Source organism: Poecilia formosa, unplaced genomic scaffold, assembly GCF_000485575.1.
Source record: "Poecilia formosa unplaced genomic scaffold, Poecilia_formosa-5.1.2 Scaffold37, whole genome shotgun sequence".
NCBI classification, from domain to species: Eukaryota; Metazoa; Chordata; class Actinopteri; order Cyprinodontiformes; family Poeciliidae; genus Poecilia; species Poecilia formosa.
Window position 1 is genome coordinate 2474088 of NW_006799976.1, and position 22725 is coordinate 2496812.

General features: G+C 38.7%; 2 protein-coding genes and 1 long non-coding RNA gene across 11 annotated transcripts in view; 2 read left to right on the plus strand and 1 right to left on the minus strand.

Moving 5' to 3' along the window:
* LOC103137174 (protein furry homolog-like) overlaps window positions 1–76 on the plus strand; it is a 22708-nt gene extending 22632 nt beyond the window's left edge. The window contains exon 6 of the mRNA XM_007550788.2: window positions 53–76. Coding sequence (XP_007550850.1) covers window positions 53–76 — 24 coding nt within the window. The remainder of the gene's footprint in view (window positions 1–52) is intronic.
* Window positions 77–4307: 4231 nt separating this feature from the next.
* Window positions 4308–22725, plus strand: part of fryl (furry homolog, like) — a 60011-nt gene continuing 41593 nt past the window's right edge. For all 9 annotated transcript variants that reach the window (XM_016670710.1, XM_007550710.2, XM_007550712.2 and 6 more), the window contains exons 1-11: window positions 4308–4932; window positions 15538–15746; window positions 16152–16205; window positions 17973–18112; window positions 18250–18346; window positions 19845–19924; window positions 20007–20087; window positions 20223–20391; window positions 21317–21409; window positions 21520–21618; window positions 21702–21803. In XM_016670710.1, the coding sequence (XP_016526196.1) occupies window positions 4860–4932; window positions 15538–15746; window positions 16152–16205; window positions 17973–18112; window positions 18250–18346; window positions 19845–19924; window positions 20007–20087; window positions 20223–20391; window positions 21317–21409; window positions 21520–21618; window positions 21702–21803 (1197 nt within the window). In that variant the 5' untranslated portion in view covers window positions 4308–4859. The remainder of the gene's footprint in view (window positions 4933–15537; window positions 15747–16151; window positions 16206–17972; window positions 18113–18249; window positions 18347–19844; window positions 19925–20006; window positions 20088–20222; window positions 20392–21316; window positions 21410–21519; window positions 21619–21701; window positions 21804–22725) is intronic.
* On the minus strand, window positions 10645–14524 carry LOC107836065 (uncharacterized). Its single transcript, XR_001661907.1, has 2 exons — window positions 13593–14524; window positions 10645–13494 (listed from the first exon to the last, which is right to left on the minus strand). It is a non-coding gene; the product is annotated as an uncharacterized LOC107836065 (long non-coding RNA).

Genomic DNA, 22725 nt, shown 5'->3' on the forward strand with positions numbered 1-22725 from the left:
GTTTCTCCACCCCAGTATGTAATGCTGCCTCTCATCCTCTTTATAAACTCAGACTGGGCTCCTGCTGGAGGACTGAAATGTTTGTTAAAAGGGCCCAGAACTGAGAAACTAATGAAAACGCCAGAAACCTGTTTACTTATTAGATTCAGGGATGACAACCTGCCCAGTGTTGACATAAACACAGCACTGTCATGGCAGCGCCTTTTCACCAATGCTTTATACGGGCCCCAAAAAAATCCGATCAAGGTGTTTTGATGGGTGTAGCAGATTTACCTGCTGGAGTTTAGGGAGTGTTTGGAGCATATGACTGAACATGAAAGCGCTTCTGTTAGGTCGCGCTTCTGTAATGCGAGTTCTCTGTGAAATGTCAACAGGGTGTGTATCCAGACAGACTGGACAAACTTATTCATCAAGTTTCTTAAGTAGTTATTAGTCAGTTGTATGGAAAAAAACTGTTTAGGATATAGCTATAGGCAGATTTTCCACTTTGTATCAGGGGAAGATAATTGCTGGAAGGTGTTTTAAGTGGTTCCTTAACCAGCTAATTCGAGGCCACTTTCACCGAACTAATGTGCAGATAAAAAAATTAGCCAATTTCAATTGCTCTTTGGAAACTAGAAATAACAAAGCTTTGTTTTTGTACTTTTAGGATGAATTTGGAGATTTAAGTCCCGCATTCTTAAAAGTCTTAAATTTGAGCTGGTGAAACCTGCAGAAACTCTGTTTGTACTTAGCATTAGTGTTTGCAGCTCCTTACCTTAACCATGGGATTTCTAAAAGACTGCCCACATTTCCATACTGTTTCATGACAGACAGGGTGAAATTAAAAAAAATTACTTTTGTATGTTTATCCTTCCTGCTATCTGCTGAAAGTGTCTCTCCCTCTTAGAAGATAAGTAATTGAAGCAAGTTCTGTTTTTGACTTTTGTCCTGTTTTGTGTCCTCATCGAACGTTTCTCTGCAAGCGCTGACAAGAAAAAGTGTTATGAAGGTTAGAAACGTTTGTTTTTGGTGAGAGCAGCATGTGGCAGCGAGGACCCCTGTGTGTTGTGGAGTTGTGCTGCATACTCAGACGGCTGTTATGGATGTTAATGTTGTGTCCTCTGTGGCCCAGGCATCACTGAGGAGGTCAGGGATTGAATTACAGCTTTTATCGATTATTGCTCCCACTACTGCCCTTCAGAAAAGACCGGGACAGGAAATGCATCCTCCACCATGCGGGCTCCTGGGAGGAGAAGCTCCTCTCTGCTCACTGCAGGCAGGATAGCTCGACTGCCAGTCACTTCTCCCACTTTGTGATTAGAGATGCTGCAATCAGCCTCGGTCGTGCATTTGGTTGAGATTATTTGATCAGTGAGCTCGTCTTTCCAGGAAGTCGGTTCTAATGTTTGTTTGAAATCCTCGACTCGCGTCAGTGGTCCTGGCTGTAAGGTTCTGGTTCTCAGCTTTAATGTTCCCGGGGAAATGATGTAAGCTCTGCATTCCTTAAACAACAAAGCTGGTTTACAGAAAACAATACCTGTCTGTTGTATGTCGGCTGGCTTGCTGATAATCATAACAAGAGTCCAAGTTTTATTGTTAAATAGTATTTGCCTTGGCGTCCTCTAAATCTGTGTTCCTCCTCTAAACTATGTCTGTGTGAAATACATTGTTTTAGGTATGCCGCCATCTTTTGGTTGTGTAAATTTTAATTCACAACAGAAGGACTTGATCCGTTTTAGTATATATAATCCATCTCTGGAGGTTTTGAAATAATGTTCGAAGGAGTTGCATTTCAGCATGTGGGTTTCCAAATCAGACGATGTTAGTTTTACCCAGCAGCAGATAAGGTCAGGTTGAGCCATTGTCCAATTATGAATTGAAATTGTTTGGGGAATTCTTTTCCCTTAAATAGACAAGATGAGGAACCTCTAAAGCTTTGAACTTTTTGTACTTGTTTGACTATGTTTTTGCTTATTTTCATTTTAATTTGAAACCCCAGTACATCTTGCCAGTGCACATCATTTTCAGATTTTCACAATTCAAGAACCTACTGATTTGGTTGCCTCAGTAAATTATTTTGTTTACATGTTCATGCAGTCATGAACATGTTTATGTAATGATGTAAATGTACGATATAAACCGTCAGATGTTACACCTCAGGTTCCAAGGAAATTTGTCAAAGAGCCAAGTGGCCATGTAGGTGTGAAGCGGTGTTGGAAGTTCTTCTGACTAATGTTTTAGAAAAGTAGTTTAAATATGGCTTTTAATCAGTTTGCACATGTTGATTCCTCATGGAACAGGAAAGATTTTTTTCCCTTTAAAATTCTCACATAAGAGCTGATTGGAATCATCTTTAAAAAAAAAAAAAAAAGAAATTAGTACTGTAGTGAGGTTTCATCATAGAAACTACTTCAAGTAGGAGAAACAACTTACCGTTACAGAAAAAACAGCTCATCCGCAGTCATCGATGACCATGCTAACTAGCCTTAGAATTCACAACAGGCTCTATTAGCTACAGTGGGAGATGAGCTTCACCACACAGAGAGTGATTGACAACCCTAAGACCCGCCTCCTGGCTCTGATTGGTTGTTTCTATTTAGGACTAGGAGAAGGCAGAAGAGCTCAATTTTTTATTTTTTTATTTTTACAGATTATCTGTCTCATACCAAACAAGTATGTAAAAAAATATGAATAAAGGTTACAAACCTTGAGCTTCAAACTTTTCCAGTCTAAAACCATCTTCCTCTTTCTTTGCGTCTACTGGTTACTCAGCCACGTAAAATCATAACACAGAAAAGGCAGAGGTTTAAGATTCACATGAGGGAACGATTACAGAAGCCAGTGATTCTCCTTGGATTTATGCAAGGGGTACTTTAGCTAACCCAGAGACCACAGCTCCAACATGACCAATTATGGTACTTTTATTATCTTATTAAAGGAAAAGTGTTAAACAACTGTAGGCTGTTTCCTTTTCTGCTTAGGATTTATCACTTGGGCATTGGTGTCTAAATATGGCGATGGAGCGTTTAACCAACATGACCTCACTACAATCAGATATAGCGGAAGTGTGAAATTGCTATAATGACACGTTTTTATATTTGGTTCCTTTCAAGTCCAATTTTGGCATTGTGGGAAATGTTCTTAGCAGCAACTGGCCAGAGCTGCCAGTGACATCAGTCTGTTAATTTGAAGTTCTCTGAGAAGTAATATTAAATTGCCTGAAGAGGTCCCGAGTCGAAGGCCGCTTTAATTCCACAGCATCTGTGCCGCGTATCACAAGGCAGCGCTTCACAGCGGAGGGCTGCATCAGACCTGCACCAGCTGGGGCATGACAAAGCATCTGTTTGTGTTGCGTTTGTTAGCAATGAGCTCGGGCTCATTTTGCATAAGTCGTGTAGCGGCGGACATGTGACGGAGGGAGAGACTGTGGGGGAGACAGAAAATAGCGACGAAACGGGAAGACAAAGAGCATTTGTGTTTTTTTGTAACTTTCCCACTGCTTTTTTCTCTCTCTCTCTCCCGCCCCCCAGAATGTTTTGTTAACAAACTTAATCGTGCCCTTGACTACAAATGGCTGGATGGATGTCATGTGGATCTGTTTTTAGGTCTCTGCATGGGTAGAACTAACCGGCAGCAACACCAGATTGTAACGTCAGATAATCCCTTGCGTGTGTTTTTGAACCTTTTTCCATTCACGCAAACTGATTTTTTTCTTCTGAATGCAGGATGTATTCAGGTCCTTTTAAATATTTCAGCAATCAAAGTGTGAAACTACTTACCCATATTATATTACAGTCAAATATTATATCTCACTTTTATAGCACGATATTTGTATATTTCAAAAATTTTTTGAGTCGGGAGCCACATATATTCGTGTGCAGCATGCACACTCCCTTTCTCATCCTCCTGTTTGACGCTTTCCCTCCCACTGCAGTGAGGAATGATGCATCAGTGCTGCTGTGGAGCTTACAGGAAGTGCTGCTTTGATAGGCCAGTGGGGAGGCAGCACAGTAGTAGCTCTGACAAGCGTATGCATCGCTGATCCACGGCCAGGAAACACTCGCAGCATTTTGATGACATCACCCGCCCCCACACTGCGCTCCTGCCTCCCAGCGTTTGCTGTTGAATTGAGCTTTCTCTCTCTCTCTCTCTCTCTCTCTCTCTCTCTCTCTCTCCCTCTGCCTCTCTCTCTCTGCCTCTCTCTCTCTCAGAAAAGAGCAATAGGAGAACAAGAGCTTGCTCGAGGGAGGAGCGGCTGGCCATGAACGAATAGCAAGGGAGAGAGAGTTTAGAGGGGGGAAAGAGGGAGGGTTAGCAGGCTACAACTGGCACACACACAACACACAGGAAGACAGAAGGAGATGGAATATTACTGAATACTAACACTATTTACGTTTCTTCTTGTGTGATGAGCAAAAGTTCCCGTGCACTTTTTTTTTGTCCTGAAGCGTTTCTGGATTGTTCCGTGCTGATATGGGGATGAGGGACTCTGTGGACTGGCAGCTGGGCAGCAGGAGCTGGGCTGGGAGACTTTTCTAACTGTGCTTATGAAATAGTAGAGTTCTGTAGAGTTCTGCTGGGAGGGAAAAAAAAAAGGCAAAACTTGTCGCGTATTAAATTGTGCGTTTCTCTAAGGATTGTTTCGTCTGAAGTCCTCCTGTGGATGGTGGTGTTAAGCAACGGTTGGGTAAGAAGAACTGGAGGGGGAAAAGAGTTGCTAGATTTTTAACAGTCTGTGTGGCAGGTGAATATTTGTGAGCAGAATAAAATGCTCTGATTTAAAAAAAAAAAAAATTATTTGTGGGATGGCGTGAAATGAGAACACTCTGAACCCTGTGAGCACCGTGCCTTATGAGCCTTAACTTTTGCGAGCCACCATGCTGAGCCTGCAGGATTCGGTCTTCTTTGAGATCAGCATCAAATCTCTCCTCAAGTCCTGGAGTAGCAGCTGTGAGTATCCTGCCAAGCGAGCATACGTGTTTACATACCGCACTCGGCACATCCAGACGTATCTACCACACACAGCCAGCAGCCTTCAGCGACTTTGTACATGCCTGCATGCAGGTCGTGATTGGAGTTAGATGAGTGATGGTGTTTAGTCCAGGTTTAGCCAGGCTTGCTTCAGGTCCTTGCAGGTGGCGGCAATAGAAGCCCTCCCATTATCATCATTGCTGAGGCTCCTGGTTGTCCCACAGATAATGTTTCTCCTGATGAAAATGCACTGATTGATACAATTTGACCTGGGATTGTTCCTTTGAAGATCTTGTATCTGTCTTACATCTTTTTGAAACTTCTTATCTTGTTGAAAATCGCGATTTAGTCTTCCTGAACAGCACTCAACAATTTCCAGTTCCCTGTCGTCCTCCCAGTTCTACAAACCTCCTCTTCCTTTCCTTGGGGGGCAGCTAATGTTTCTCTGTTATTGATCTGTCTTTTAGCTTCCTCCTATTATTAGCTTTCTATGCATTATATAGTACATTAGGAATCAAAAACCACTTCCTCTTCTGCAACATTGAAAGACATTTATGGTCTAGCTCCTTCCATAATCTGAATTAGACCCTGGGATATGTAACACAAATTGGACTAAAAGTCAATTTTAAACATATGATTAATTGGTGAAAGACTTTGCACAACAAAAATAACTTAACTTTTTGCAATTTGTTTCCTTAAAGAACGTAGCTCTGCTGATAATACACTAAAATTAACGGGGAACATCAAATCTTGAAAATAAAAACAGGCTTAGAATAAAAGCTGATATGTAAATGAAACCAGCAGTTTATTATTAAAGGTAGTAAATAATAACGCATAATGGCATGCAATCACTGCAAAGTTAGAGCAAACAATAAAAGTGATTTAAAAAAAAAGCTTTTAGGCCTGTTATCTTGAACACAACATGACATGCTGTTTCATGGCCTCTGAACCTTAATTAAAATATCAGTGATGTCACAATCAGCATTTAAAAAAAAAAAATCACAAATATTAATCCTACTGATATAAGATAACGGGTTGCACATTTTATATGTAAAATATCTCAAGGTTAAGTTCTTATTGTTTAAAAATGAAGATAAATGTGTTTTAAATATTGAATCTTTATCAGTTTGTGAAATATTGAGATGATAAAGAACTGCTTGGATGCGATAGTTGGTCCAGGCTGTGTAAATGTCTTAACGTCCACAGCAGGCGTCTTTATTCAGTGGCTGTGATGCTAAATCTCCTGGAGGATGATGGGGACTTTAGGTAAGGCTAAAGAACAAAAAATATCTAGGAAATGAAGGTTAATAAAAATCACTGTTTGTACAGCAATAGCATCCCAATTAATTATTTGAATTGCAATGGGCTTTGCATGCAAAACGTGACCTGAAGAGCTGTTGGTTGGAGCAGACCTACTACCTACCTGCTGTGTCTCCTCATATCGCCAGCCTCTGAAAAGAAAGTGGCACTTGAACACAAAGGCAAGCTAAACCATCTAGCTAAAAGTTATAACCTATACCTGCGCAGGAAGATGGGAACTAAAACGGTGCAGAATACAGTCAATCTGGGTGATTTCTTACAATAAGTACAACTTCATGTTTTGATTCCAATGAGATTTTTCACATTTTGTTACATTACAGCCACTGACTTTCATTTAGTGATAAGAATTTCATGCGATCATGAAGTGGAATGAATATGTTGCATAGTTTTTTTTTTTTTTTCTAAAAATGTTCCAATTGAAAGTTTGAAAGTTTCTTGTGTGTGTGTGTTTAGCTCCATTTACTCTGCTTCATCTAAATAAAATCCATTGGAACCGATCAAATGTAGACATTTTACTCTTTATAGCTTTAAATAAAATCCAGTTGCCTTTAGAGGCCACCCGATTCGTAGATAGTTCACCTTTGTGTAATGACGCATTGAATTGCCATTGATTTTATTTGGTGCCAAAATTAGCTCAGATTAACGAGAACAAGGCTTCAGACGTGTCTGACAGCTGACTGTCACTGTGATGTGCATCCTTAAAATAGTCTCTGCACAGTTTAGCTCTTGCCCTATGGGACAGAGTTTACTCCCATTAAAAAAGTGGGGGAAAAAAAGTAATTCAGGAGGACTGTCTCCAAAAATTTTAAAATGATAAAGATAAAGCATGAACACTCCTAAACTGTCTTGAGATTTAAGGGGTGACCAGATAGATGTATAATTAATGTTCTTTGAATAAGTGTAGGTGTATCTAACCTCTGTGACCTCTGCCTGGATTAGAACGAGGAGGCCCAAACTCAACAACCCTGATAAGGATATTTACTGTGCAAGTCCCATTAAGAAAATTTATGTTGCGTGAATAATATTTAATTTCTGATAGACTCATTTAGCGAGGCTCACCTTTCACACAAACACGCCGTAGCTACGGGGCTTGAACTTGTCAGATTTTGTAACCCTGATAACACGAAGCCGTGTTTCCAGGACGCATTCCCTCCCCAAAGGTAGTAAATAGTTCTGAAAAATAATAAAAGTAATTAATGTCAGGCTTGCTTTGTAACAGTTAGCATGTTGACAGTACAAGTGAATTTGACTCCCTACACTTTGACTTCACACTACAGTCTTGGACGACAGTTTTATTCCTTCTGTTAGCTTTGAACTGCGCTTAAAGCTCGGACATTTACTGTCAAATAGATTTCTGATTTATGAGGCAGCGTACCTTAGGTGCACTCTGCTGGTTTAGACTGATGTAATGTCAGCCACTGGAAATAAGCTGGATTTACTGTAAGACTTTTTTAGATATCCTTTAGTTTAGAGAATTGAAAGTGCAGGGCGAACCAGTAATAACTTGCCAGGCTCTGTGCATGTTGCTACATAATTGCAGAATTGGCACAGCCACAGCATATAAACATTGGCAGTAATTCTTTTGTCTCTAAAAATTGGATGCACTCTTGGCCCTACATTCCAACAGAGTGTGTGTATGTGTGTGAGTTTGGGCTGTTGTTTCTTGTTGTCCTGCCAGGGGAATTGAGCAGGCGTTTGGGAGGGCTTGTTTCAACTGTGACAAGGTGGAGTCACTGCTGTAATAGTTGTGTAACCATATGTGGAGCTAATTTTCCAGGGAACTCTTGCAGAGACTGGCTGGTAGACCTCATGCATTAGAATGCAATAAGCATTTTGGTCCAGAGCATTTAGTTACACTTTGTTAGCTTTGTATTAATAAGGAGAATTTTTTTTGTGTGTTTTTTATCTAGCCTGCAGTCCTATGTGAATCTTTTTTCTGTGAATCTGCTTAGTACATAAAATGTACTTATTTGGAGATGCAGGTATTATGAAACTACTCCATTGGATCATCAGGCTAAGTCTCTCTTTGGTTTATCTTTTCATAAACTTTTCAATATGGACGATTAGATTAGGCTAAAACGGGAAATTCTGAAGTTCTTCTTTTAACTGTTTGTGATTCATGTTAAATTTTAAATGTATAATAACACTAGATCCAGCTACACAATATTATGTTTGTAAGGCAGTCCCAACTAGTTTGCAAAATGTTTTATTTTCTGAATCACACTCGTTTTACGTTTTATTAGCAAAAAAATTAACTTAAAATCTTAAAAAATTGGATCGTTTTCTGATCAGTAAGCTCAGCATACCTAATTGCTAACCTTACAATTAGAAAGGCTTGAAAGCCATTACTGCAGGAAGAATATTCAAAGTTAGCTGTTCCAGTTGTAGTATGGTGTTGTGTAAAATGTTTAAGCACAAAGATGTAAGATTATGTTTAACCACATTGCTATAGAACCATGTTGATTTTTATACAGGATACTGCTTAAAGAGAGTGAAACTTTCATCAGATAACAGAAAGGTTGCTCTGTTACGCAATATTCTGGATTCAGAAAGGTTTACGGTGAAATCTGGAGTTGCAGTTGTCATTACAATATTGTGTTCAATATCACAACCACAAAGAACTACTTTGACACAATATTTGAAAGTCTATTATATCTCAAGGGTCAGTCATTTAGTGTCTGCTTATTGATATTTGACCAGTTGAACCAGGATTATTGCTTCCCTTTATACCCACGTTGTTTGTATATCTTTAGTAGCTAAGAAACTAAAGCAGAAATGACCCAGAAAACAGGGGTTAATCCTAATGAACATTCTTAGCAGTAATTTCACAACTACATATTTTCCTCATGCCGTGCAGCCGTTTGGAAATGCCAGAGTTAAGTTAAGACTCCATATTCTTATGGGGATTTTGGCTGCATGATATTAGGAAAACATGCTGGTGAGTGTTATGATAGTGATGCAATTTAAGGGAAAGGAATAGATAACTTGCGTGTTGGTATGTGTTTTTTCTTCTTCTTTGGTTTCATATCAAAAAGAGACTGACGGTCAGTCTATCCACCTTCTGGAAAATAAATAAAATTAATTATTTCCATCTCAGTAAGAAGATTTTAGTGAAAAACCTGGTTCTGGTTGGCTTCTGTTATAAAACAACTTAACTTGCTGACTTGTCCATCTTACAATCTTTTTGCTTTCTAAAACTTAAGTTTTGCCACATCTCTTACAGTGATAGAAAGCTTGAACAGGCGGTACTTAAAAAATACTGCTGTTTATAGTTACTATTGCTAAAGGCTGGTATATTGCACTAAATAGAATATAAATCCTCTAATAATTTTGTTCTTATCTTACAGCACTTGCAATGTTTTACACAGACTCCATTCTGTCACACTTGTTTTGTCGCTTCTGTGTGAATAAATAGAAACTAGAATCAATAAAAATCAATGCTGACCAAAAACAGAAATTGGCCACAACATTCTAGTCTTTGCACCAACTTAAAAAAAAAAAAAAAAAAAGTCTATTGGCCATTTTTAACTTTTTCCATTTAGAGAACAAAATTGGAAAATGAGCTTTGGTCTTGATCTAAAACCTGGCGATTCTTAGCATCAGTTTCTGTGTTTGAATTATTTGTTTTCTGTGGGTTGAGTCTAGCATGGGGATTCTTAGCTTGGCATGCAGCAAATGACTGGCATGTCCCAGGGAGAAACAAAGACGGGGTTGAGGGGGACGACAGGCCCCAGGCCCAAAAAAAAGTTTGTTTTTCCTCTTCTTGCTGTTGACTGGAAAAGTACAGTGTTGGGTCGCTTCACTTATGTGAAGCAGTCAACAATTCAGTTAGCCTGTGGTGGGAGAGAAGAGAGAGGATGGAGGGGGGTATGGAACACCCCAGTGATTGGATATCAAGAGCAGGCTATATGACATCATTGGGCTGTTAGTGAGCACAGTAAACAAAGAGGGAAATGCTTGAAAGGCTCTCTGTGCTGCTAGACACCATAATGACAACACAACCCAACACTTGCTGCCATCCCAGCCACAACACCTTGTACTTTTCATTTGCTTTCCTGCTGTTATTGCTTGTTATATTTCAATCAGAACATTTAAGTTGGGAAATATTTCAAGAATATTGCTGAGACATTTGGTAAATATCAGATGGTTATCTTGTCGCACTGATCTTTAGTGTTGCTTATTAAGCTTTGAGCTGTATGTTAATTTTCAGTTCAATGCAATTTGTAACTCGTATCATTCAAGTTTCTTCAGAGTCGTTTTGGGTGGTGATGCTGTGGGTCAGTCTGGCTGTGAATCTGAAGAAACTTGAAAGCTTTTGCTGCATGACAGTCTCATGATACAGATATTTACATGTAACCAAAGACTGTTCTCAAAATAGGTACACACTTTTATTTTTGTTAACCTTGCAATTATTGTTTTTTTTTTTTTTTCAAACAACTTAGAAAGATGGTATAAACTAAGATGTCAGCTTGGAGGAGGGCAGGGACAGAAGAAGAAAAAGAAGTGTATGCAATTCAGATGTTCAGTAACGTATATGTGCATGAGTATTTACATTCTAAAATGTCCTTTAGACCAAAGTTTTGCAAAGTGATTAACAGTAAACATGACGGTCATGACACTATAGCAAGACAATATTCCAGTATTCCACAGTAACATGACACCGTCAGCTGATTGCAGGCATTGCTAATCCACCTCATTTGCCTTTGCTGCTCCTTTTTAAGTCTATGCTTTGCTGTAAATCTTTAAAGCCGGGCAAAGAGATGTTGGAGTCTGGGATATGATCCTTGCTTATTATGAATGATGGAAGAGATTGTTTGATCTTTCTCCTCCTGCTGTTCTTTAATCCCGCTCTGCATCCATGAAACCTTCTGTTCATCTCCTCTGCTACTTGGGGTTGAAGTTCAGGTGTTGTTTGAACTTTTGAGATGCCAGTCAGTTGCTCCCATAGTTGTAAAAACAATACTTTGATGCCATGATTACGCATCTTAATCTTAACAACTGTCAGAAAGTAAAAAAAAAAAAAAAAAAAGAACAAAAATCCTTTCATCAGCACAGAGGAATTAAGTGTCTTATGACTTCATTTTATGCACCTTACTGATACTGAAGATGGCGCTCAGTCGTCCTCTCTTGGTAACAGCGTCCACACTGAAGAGTACCGTTACCAGTGTTTAGATATGGTGCATTCACTGATTGGAAAAGAATTGCATTTCCGATGAAGCTGAAAATGTGAGCATCTGTGGTCTTCAGAATCAGCCTTTATTTTCATTGTTCACATTGTTGTTTCAGTAGAGCCCATCCAGAGAACAAAAAATAGATGAACAACATAAGACATGCAAAGTTTCCCCCAGAAAACTTGCTAAGCCCGCTGGTTGGGGCCCTCGACAGTCTTTCATCCAGCGGCACGTTGTGTTTTTGAGTTAAAAAATAGTTAATGTTGACAGGAAATTTGAAAATATCACTTGGTTATTATGTGTTATTGGAAGATTAATACCTGAACACCAACTATAAGGTCTTAAAAAATGCACTTTTATCACAATGTTACGCAGCATGCAATAACTAATAAAACATATGATCCTGTGATGACTCTGCGGTTGTCTTGCCTTTTCAACCAACGTATGCAGACCTCGGTGAAGTAAAGCCCAAAGTGCAAGGAGTCTGTCTGATTGAAACAATGTTGGGAGTTTTGCTCTTATTGCTGTTACAAAATTGTATGTTTCTGTGTTAAACCACATGCTGCAACATGATCGCAGCCAGCCACACGCTGCGCAGTTTGTGCTCTCTCATAACATCTTTGATAACACTTGATGTAAACTCACTAAGCACATTGTTCAGCATATCAGTGGTAGATCAGAGCAGTTGAAGGTATGGCTTCTCTACTTGTTTCTACATGTAGACTTGCTGATCACAAGATGCCATAATTTCCTCATTAGCTTCTTAGGCCAGGTACAATTTTTGGCTTATTTGTTTAGTTTTCATTTTACGTTAATCCTCCGTCGCCACCGCTGCTGTCTGCAATATATTTGGCTCTGTACGCTGAGCAAACAGTCAGCACAGCTACTTTGTGTTTAAGTGGTGGGAACATTGTTCCTGTGCAGTCTGGAATTTGATTTGATCCTCTTTCAAATCTGTTTTTACATTCATTTATGTCTAGATGAAGGTCGTCTTTGTTTGCCAGATTGAAAATGTAGTTATTGTCCAACTTGTCGATCGTTTTGGGTTTTGAGTTGCTAACGAAAGCAAAAGAAACAACAACAAACTTTTATTGCTTTTTTGAGCTTTAGATTCTTGTTACGTTTGTGTTCTAAACCAGAGTTTTCTTTCTTTTCTTTACATGTGCTTGGTTTTAAATGCCAAATGTGGAATCAGTGGTATTGCTGATCACAAACTGTGAAGGATCTGTTTTTCAGCACTCCTCCAGTATTAGGACATTTTACCGATCTGAAGTTTGTCCAGATGCCAGAAGCAGTGAAACAGCCCTTTACCACACTGCAAAATTGAAAGGCAGCTTCCAAAATGTGCTATCTTATGATTTGATGGGAGTAAAGAAAAAAAAAAAAAAACTTAAAAAAAAAAAAAAAAACTTGGTGAATGTTTTTGTGGCTAATGTGATTAGAAACTAACATAAAAATCTAGAAGGTTTAGTGTGGAAACATAAAATTTTGAAATGGGAAATTTGTAGGAAACCTGTGTGAAAGCTCTCTTTTGGAGTTTTTAAGTAGATTTACTTTCAGAATCGGTTACCTACTTGTAAATAGCCAAGTATTAGCATCTGCTAGTTTTAGTCATGAAAATCCTGATATTGTATGCAGGATTTCTTCTTTTTTGGAGATTAAAACATTTCCCTGCACTTCTCTTCTGCGGTGTTGTTTGGACAGTTCAGAGTACAGAAGTGTTTCTGTGGCAACCAGGAAGAAACAGAAAAAGGCCTTTCCTGGGAGGGAAAGAGGCAAAGGGTCACTTTACTATTTTCTGTCCACTTGGCAGGAGTCGGACCATTGAGAACCAAAGTGGAAGTTTCACCGTATTCAAGCATAAATTCTCAGAAACACCACAATGTGCCAGCTGAATAGAAGGAAATGTTGCGGTCTGACCCCTCTACCTGGAGCTGTTGATGTGTTTAGTCATGGTTCAAGCTTATAAGAGAAAAAAAATGAAATGGAGGCATTATGAGTGACAATAAAATAATAAATTACCACCATAAATTACACCAATAACCTTTTGCTCTTGTGTTGTAGAGCTGATGATGGCATAATAATGCAAGTTTGCTCTCTAAAAGCCCAATAAAGTTTAATTCAGCAAAAAACTCTTTACACTAGAACTGTGAGATATTGTAAATATCCAACATAAAACATGCCAACCAAAAACAATAAATTAAACAAATAAAAACCACTTGCAGCTGAAGCTATGAAACAACTGGTGATTAATATTTTTGCCCTTCAAAAAATATTAATCACCGTAATTGAAATGACCGAGCTCATTTTAAATTGCGATTAATTGATTATTTCGGTATGTAAAACTCTCCAAAGCAACATTGATTAAACCTATTCAATTCAACTACATTGACTTTAAACTGTAAATACTCAAACAAGGAGTAATATTATTTGGAGTTGTGTATGACAACAGTGCTTAGCTCTTGGTCTTCCTCAAATTGTTGATGTTTTTGGCTCCGCGATGCTAGATTTAAAAACTAACATAATCTCCTTTGCCTGTCACCAAGTTGGGGATTGGTGCCACAATCTTTTTAATTTAGGATTTACTAAGCAGGCAAAATCTCAGAATCGTGCAGATGTAGAGCCATTGAGGACCCACCTGTGGTTGATCATATATTCTCTTTATGGATAAGACTTGAAAAAAAATATTTCTCGTAGAAAGAGCAGAGCCCCGTCGGTAAAGGTTTCTGAGACAGCCCTAGGTGCCCAAACGAAAACTCCTAGGATTTGCATCTGATATTTGAATAGGAAGAGCAAATAATGTGAACCACATGCAAATGTTGTGATCCCACATAGATTTGCTTAAGGAAGCTAATCAAAGTGCTGCCCCAGGAGCATTTCCTTTCTGCCTTCAGGACATCTAGGGCCAACGTCCTCTTGTCCTTACGCCTTAGCTTAGTAAAGTAAGTAAATCAATCAAGTCACCACTTGAACCACATTGAAATCATTGACGTATGCCAATACTAAAGAAAACGCTAAAGGGGATGGGGGGAAGAAAGCGGACCTGTTAAAGCAGAAGTAATGAAGTAATGCTAATAAAGGCTCAGGAAGTAACATCTCTTTTCAGTAATTATGTCACTTCTGACTGAAGCTCAGAAACAGTTTCTCAAGCTAAAATAAAACTGTTAGCCAAACAATATTTGTTGCTTCCCCATTACAAGGCATTTTAAAGTGTTTTTCACATTTGATAACGATTACTTTATCTCTCTGACTCAGAAACTCAACAAAGTGTCAAGGTGATGATTTTGTCTGTTTTCCAGTGCAGTTGATGCTTATGGTTTGTGCAGATCCATTTGTGTTTTAGTCAGTAGCTTTTGAACATTTTTTTTGCTTCCTTGTTTTGTGGTGGGAGCTGTAATTTATTTAAATGTCACTAGTCACAAGTACAGTAAATATATCCAGTGTGTGTATTTGTTGTTTCTAATAAGTCCGCCCTTATTTGTGGCGAATTGACTAATCTTCTGGAAGCTTTAGGTCCTAATTTCCCCAACAAGTAGAAGAATGTTATGAAATATAACATCTGAATAAGATGGTTTTTGAAAATTTTACCTCTAATTTTAGAAATAACTTTAATGTTTTGTTGTTGTTTTTAGTTATTTGAGTTATAACCATATATTTTGACTATAAGTTATCACAAGGATTTAACAAGAATGACTATTGTGGTTGTTTTTCCAGATATTTAGGTTGTTTGCTGTTCAGAAAATCTCTTTTCTTTGACTTTTTTCCCCGCTATTCCTGATACAATAATGTCTCCTTTATTCTGTTTTATTTTGTCTCTTCTAGAAATGCCTTGCAGTCTACCTTGTTTTCTGAACAATAATGATTTTGATAATGATTGTTGATGCCTTTCCAGATCAAAGCGATCTTTAGATGCATTCAATACTGAGTGGAATTAAGAAAACGTCAGAAATGTAGATATTCAACCTACAGATCTCCAGTCAGAACAGCTCAAAGTTAAATAATTTTTTTTTTAATGTGTCCTATTTTCTATACCTCTCACATGAGTGTTGTTCTAGATCCCTTAACCTTTGACCTCCTCTGGCTCCCCTTGCAGCTTCTACACCAGTCAGCAGCAGTGCGATTAGACGCCGTGCCCCCTGCTCGGTGACTCCCCTCACGTGGGAGAAGCACAGCATCGCCGCCATGTCCAGCATCACCATCGACCCCGAGCTCAAGCCCGGGGAGTTTGTCATCAAGAGCCTGTTTGCCGAGTTCGCCGTGCTCGCCGAGAAGAAGATCGAGATGGTGATGGCCGAGCCGCTGGTGAGTTCAGAGACAGAAGACGGGAAATGGATCCTAATGAGTGCCAAAAGAAGCACTCTCTTCTATCTCTAAATAATTACTTTAGGTAGTCGGTTAAAAAAAGCCTAAAGAATGTGACAGCAGAGGCTCTTTTTTTTTTTTTTTGCTAAATTATTGTTTTGTTCTCAGACCAATCAGTTGTATAAGGTGTGTGTGTGTGTGTGTGTGTGTGTGTGCGTGTGCGTGTGTGTGTGATTTCTCAAAACATAAAATTTCAATATATTTTATGGTTACTTTAGTTTATCTCCAAAGTGTGGTGGTGGAAAAAGTTTGAAAATGCTTGAAAAGTGCTGGAATTTTACTCTGGGAAATCATTACAAAGCCTGAAATTAGTAACAAGCTTATTCCCCTCTGTGTTTCCAACAGGAGAAACCACTGTCCCGATCTCTCCAGAGGGGGGAAGACGCACAATTTGATCAGGTCAGTGCAGTTACAACACAGAACAACAATATTCTCCAGAGCTCGAGTTGTTGTAGTGTCTATAAAAGTTTGCTTAATTAGTCCTCTAACTCGCTGTTCTTTTTGCCTTCTTTTTTTTTTTTTGGCATTCCAACATCCTCCCCTGGTAATTGTTGTCATTACATGAGTCAGATCAGAGAAGGAACCGTCTTAAAATGCCTGCACTCTCTGGACAAAGCAATGTTGATCCCATAATAACCCTCACAAAGAACTGACATCTCGTATAGATGTATAAATGTGACACTCTCACCGACAGCTACTCCCTCACCTCTGTACGTCTATGCAGCATTTGAGTCTCCCAATCAATCCCCCCCCCCTTCCACCCCTCAATGGGCTGTCTGTGCCTCATCTGCAGCTGCTGCAGATCTCTGTACAATAGGCCTGCCTGCTGCTGAATGCTTTGTTCAGCACAACACAAAGCCAGCGAGGATATGGTATAGATCCAGCTGTCCCCATTGTGAGTGAGACAGAGAGAGAGAGAGGGAGCATATAGAGCCAAAAGTGAGTGCGTAGAATCGCTGTGTCATCCTCAGCAGTAAATCTGCATTGGGTGCTGGAGTGTATTTGGCCAGCGCCATAAGGGCAGAGGGAGGAATTACATAACTCTTCTGCCGGTCGTCCATCAGGCGCCGTCCTCTCCGCACTGTACTGGCCCTTTAAACTCACAAAAATCCTAGCTGAACACTTAAAGCGCACTGACCACTTCAGTTCAAGTGTTATTTATTTCCTAATGTTTCTTTTTCTTTTTTCTAGCAAAAGTATTCACTCCCTTTTTTCCACATTTTGTCATGTTGCAGCAATAAACTTAAATGTGCTACAGTGGGACTTAATGTCACAGATCAGCACAGAGGTTAACTCTGAAGTGGAAGGAAAATAAAATGTGGGCTTTTTTATTATTATTATAAATTGTTTCTGGAAGATAAATCAGAAAACATCAGTTTGGATTTTTATTCAGCTTCGAAGAGCTGGGACATTATAGAGCTGCGTCTTTTCAGGAGTCTTTCTACCACATGTAAAAGCTGAACATTTTGCCTGTCCTTATTTAACAATAAATAACAATTTAGAAGTTTTGCAGCAGATTGTGAAATTGATTCAAGTCTGGACTTTGACTTGACTGTTTTGATTCAGAAATATGCTTTAACTGTTCCATTAGGGATGCACGATATATCGACATCAACATCGGTATCACCTGATTTTATTTTTTTAACATACTGGTATCGCTTTGATGAATAAAAAATAGGTCAATATTAACAAGTGATATTTATCAAAGTCAGCTGTATAGACATTTTTTTCAAGCTGTCAAAATGGTAGTAAAATATATGTTATATTTGGCAGCAATATTAATATCAGATATGGACATCAGCCCAAATTTTCATATCGTTGCATCCCTCCCTTCCATTCAGCTTAAGGAAGTCTTTCTCTTCCTGGCAGGCTCACAAACTTTCCAGTCTGCTTTTTGCAGCCTCTAGCACGCCGTTTCCATAGTTGCCCTGTGCTTAGCTCCACCTCAGAAAAAAAAGAATCCCCTCAGCATTATGCAGCCGCCGCTGTGCTTCACTGTGGCGATAGTTTTTATTATTTGTTTTTCAAGGTGTTTTTTTAATTCTGTGGACCATAAAAGCCTATGACGCATCTATGACAATGTTTTTCAGGCAGCGTTTGCATATTTCCCTGGTTACAAAAATGTTCTGATGTTTCATCTTTTTTTATCTGTGCTTTTTTTTTTAGTTAATAAGCTCTATGAGCTCAATAGCAGAACACTGTTTACCCTCCCTCCTGCGCACACTATTCGACTGGTACCGGCGGCAGAGCGGCACTGAAGATGAGTCTTACGAGTACCGACCTCGGTCTAGTACAAAATCAAAAGGGTGAGCGCATCCTTTCTTCTGTACTTTTTCCTCTTCTTCTTTTTTCTTCCTTGCCTTCGCATTTTTCACCTTGAACAAAATGACTGTCTACCAAATGCTACTTTGTGTACAATGAATTATTTGTCGCTGGTTTGCAGGGATGAACAGCACCGGGATAAAGATTACCTTCTAGAACGACGGGACTTAGCTATAGATTTTATTTTTTGTTTAGTTTCAGTGGAAGTTCTAAAACAGGTGAGCAATCCAGTTTTGTTGCTTCAGTGAAATATTATCCACCATTTGTAAAGTATTTTCGTAACACTTTATTTGACGAGGTGTGAATAAGACTGACATAACACCTGTCATAAATATAAAGAAGTCTTTATGAATGTCTATGAATGTTGTCATGAAGTGTCACTCGGTAAATAATGACACTTTTAATGCAAAGTTGCTCTAAAAGTTGCATTGAAAGTCCATTAAAAATGCCAACATTGCATTAAATTCTCATTATTTACAAAATCATGCAATGTTGGCACTTTTAATGGACTTTTAATGCAACTTTTAAAGCAACTTTGCATTAAAAGTGTCATTATTTACCGAATGACACTTCATGACAACATTCATACCCATTCATAAGGACTCGTTCATGTTCATGACAGATGTTATGTCATGTTTATGACAGTGTTATGTCAGTCTTATGCACACCCCTTCAAATAAAGTGTTACCATATTCTCTATAGCTGGGATAAAAATAAATAGAAACAGCACATTAGTGTATCTTATCAGTGTGTAAGAATGCTTGTGAATTACAAATTCCTCTGGTATTTGTGGGGCTCCTGCATTAATACACTGCATGTATTAATGCATATACCTTAATATGCGTTAATATACACAGTGGAAACTGCCTTGGCGCTACTACAGATGCTAACACTTTCAGTCTTTAATTCCGTTGCTTTGTGACGTACAACCAGTCAGCGCTGAGAAATTTAAAAGGTGCTCCTGGATTAGCTGCCTTGTAAACACCAGCCAATAATTTGGCAAATAACATTGACACACTCCTAACTCAGTGCTGATTTTTGTTGTTGTTATTGTCATTTTAGATATGCTCAAAGTAATTTGGAGTCATGTTCCATATAAAAATCGATGCAATCTGACAGGGTATCAAATGTCCTTTTCAATTAAAAAACAAAGATAAATTCTTAACTGTTATATTTTATGTTGTAGATGTTTCTTATTGTGGGTTAGTTGTCTCTGTGGTATTAATAATATTTGTCACTACAGTAGTTTTAGATCACAGTTTACTGAGAACATTCAGAAATGTGTCTCATTCTCCTTCAGAAAACGCTGCTTCTAATTTGCCACTCCGGCTGTTTATTTGCCCACTTTACCCCACGGCTCTACCGATCTGACACGCCAGCAATTTGTAAGCTGAGACATTTATTGTTTACCAGGTGTCTTTGCGCTCGGCAGCTCAGAAATTCGCTAATGTTGCCACAATGACTTTTTCCTGCATGGGAACAGAGATAATAAATGCGGCGGCTGGCGACGCACCAACTTCCAGCCGAGAGTGTTTCTAAAGTAGATTGTTCAAATCAAAGCTCCATTCGGAGGAGAATGCCAGTCCTTGGAGACCCGAGCCGTGTTGTCCTTGGCGTTTGCTAATGCGGGGGGAGGATAATGAAGGGCTGAGAGGAGAAAGAAGACGGACCATCAATGCTTCTAATAAGACTAATGATGCCATGTTTACGCCACAGATTCCTCTTCATCCAGTGCCGGATGTTTTAGTACATGAAGTTCTAAACCTGGCGTTCAAGCACTTTAAACACAAAGAGGGGTAAGCGCCCGTAATTCCAGAGACGGATGGGGTAATGTGATAATTTGAAGATTTGAATACATACCTTTTTAATTTTTTACAGATACAGTGGCCCCAACACTGGGAATGTGCACATCATTGCAGACTTGTATGCTGAGGTCATAGGAGTTCTTACACAGTCAAAGTGAGTATCCTGAAGTTTACATTTAGGCCACATATAGTTTTTTTTTTGTTTGTTTTTTTTATCTCTCACTTCTTCTTTATGGTGGGAGTATTGAATAGTGAGCACAGACAAATGTCTTTGTCCATGTTTGTCCAGGTTTCAGGCAGTGAGGAAAAAATTCATCACAGAATTGAAGGAGCTGCGGCAAAAGGAGCAGAGTCCATACGTCTTGCAGAGCATTATCTCTCTCATCATGGGCATGAAGTTCTTTCGGGTCAAAATGTATCCGGTGGAAGATTTTGAGGCTTCTTTTCAGTTCATGCAGGTAAAATTTGTGGTGGTGGGTAAATTACACCATGCACTAGTTTTTTTTTTTTTTCTCGTTTCCCTCTGCTGCTGTTATTTTTAACGATGCAACGTATCTACAGTCATGGCTCTTAAAGCTACAGTCGAAGTTTTCCAAATGCAACCTGTTGAGCGTTATATGTTAGCACATATCATGTTGATTTTAGTTATTTCCTTCCTATATCCTTTGTTTTTAGACTTGTACTTCCTCACAAGCCAATATTACACAGATAACAGTGTTTCAATGTCTTCGAGAACAAAAGGGGTGATATGGCTGCTGAGAAAGTTTTCCTTAAAGTCATAAAACATACATTCTTTGGCTCCAATGTGAACTTTATGATGGGTTTATAAGCCATGTTATATTTATATTTTTAGTCTTTTCAAACTCCATTGTAGGATCAAATGACCTAAATAAAATGAGAAATAATATTTAAATCTTATTTAAATACTGTATTTTTGTCATGTTTGGCTAGAGATGCACCGGTCAGACATTTTTTAAACTCATTTTCAATCATTAACTTTAAGAAGCCTTTATCTGTCTATTAGTTTTAGCCAATTCCAGTTTCTCTTCAGAAACTTTAAATGACACCAAAATTATGTTTTCTTCATTCCAGATGAATTGAAAATGTAGCTCATTTATGTTGGCAATAAAATGTCTTTTATTGCCAATCATCACTTTGTAAACAAAGTGATGATTTCCAAATAGTTGCTAACATTTGTGTTTAGACACCTGACTGATAATTAAATTAGCCAAATCTGAGTGTTTTTCATTCAGTAACAACTTCTTCTCTTAGGAGTGTTGTTGTTAGTGTGACCTGTGTGTTTCCTGCTTACAAAAAGCACTTGTGTATTTTGCAAAGATCTGATTTATTTCTTCCATTTTTCTTTTTTTCTCTATGCTTTAGGAATGTGCCCAGTATTTCCTCGAAGTCAAGGATAAAGACGTAAAGCACGCTCTTGCTGGTCTTTTTGTTGAAATCCTCATTCCTGTCGCAGCTGTAAGTCAGGCTCACAACGCTGTTCTGTTTACATGAAAGTTGAATGTTTTTTTTTTTTGTTTTTTTTTTTGTCGTCTTCGGTTAAGATGAACGTTTAACTCGTTTTCCAGGCGGTGAAAAATGAAGTCAACGTGCCGTGCCTAAAAACGTTTGTGGAGATGCTTTACCAGACGACGTTTGACCTCAGTTCCAGAAAGAAGCACTCTTTGGTAACGATAAAGAGCTCCGCATGCCCACTGAGATCTTTCAAACCTAATAAACAAGTCATTATCTAATGTTTATTCCTCCCCAGGCTCTTTATCCCTTGGTAACGTGCTTGCTATGTGTGAGTCAGAAGCAGTTCTTCCTTAACAACTGGCACATCTTCCTGCAGAACTGCCTGTCACACCTGAAGGTAATGCCAACCACAATTTACACAAAACTATTTAAGAAATCTTAATAACTGTTCTTCAAGTTAAATCATTTCAGAAGTCACTCTAGACACCATTACACTTGATTTCAACTAGCTTGTAGAAACTAGCTGAGTATTTTCAGTTTTTGAAGATAGAATTAAGAAAATGACACGACTAGACTAATTCACACTCTATACAGAGTTTATTTAGTTTGGTCTCCAAGCATGTGTATCATTGAAAATTATCTACTGGTGATAAGACAGGTAATAATTCATAAAAATGTTGCAACACTAAGTAAGTTGTTCCGATTTTGAGTTGTGTGCTCTGCGTTTTTTGTCTACAAAATCATAATGTGCTTTCCCTTTTAATCATCAATAAAGCAGATCTGAACAGAATAGCACTTGATTTCCTAAAAACATGAATTGAAATGAGCAATCATCTCATAAACAATTACGTGGTGTTTAAAACTCTGCTTTAAAAGGTTTGCAGAGCCCAGGCATGCCTCAGCATGCATGCATGCGATCACATCTCAAGTGCTGTTTTACCTCAGGTCTCTTATTGAGTCTTTGTAAACCAATTACAAACGGATCAAGCCCGTCTTCCTCTTGCTCCTGACCGTTGAACCCAGCGACTGATTGACCAGATCTCTGACTGTCTGACTGACTGACTCAATGAGCCTCTCCTCCTCTAAACACTGATTACCTCTTGTGGATTCTGTTTGATCTTGCGGGGAACGTCGAAATGCGGCTGTCATTCAATCATCGTGATGATCGTTTCCAGTGGGATGTATATTTTAGCGTTTAAAATCAGTGCCTCATTTGTTTGAAACAGGCAGCAGACTTGCCTGAGAAACGATTCTTGTGATTTTTCATGTTCTGCTCCATACAGTGATTTTAATTCTGTGTGTACTGGTGACTCCTGAAA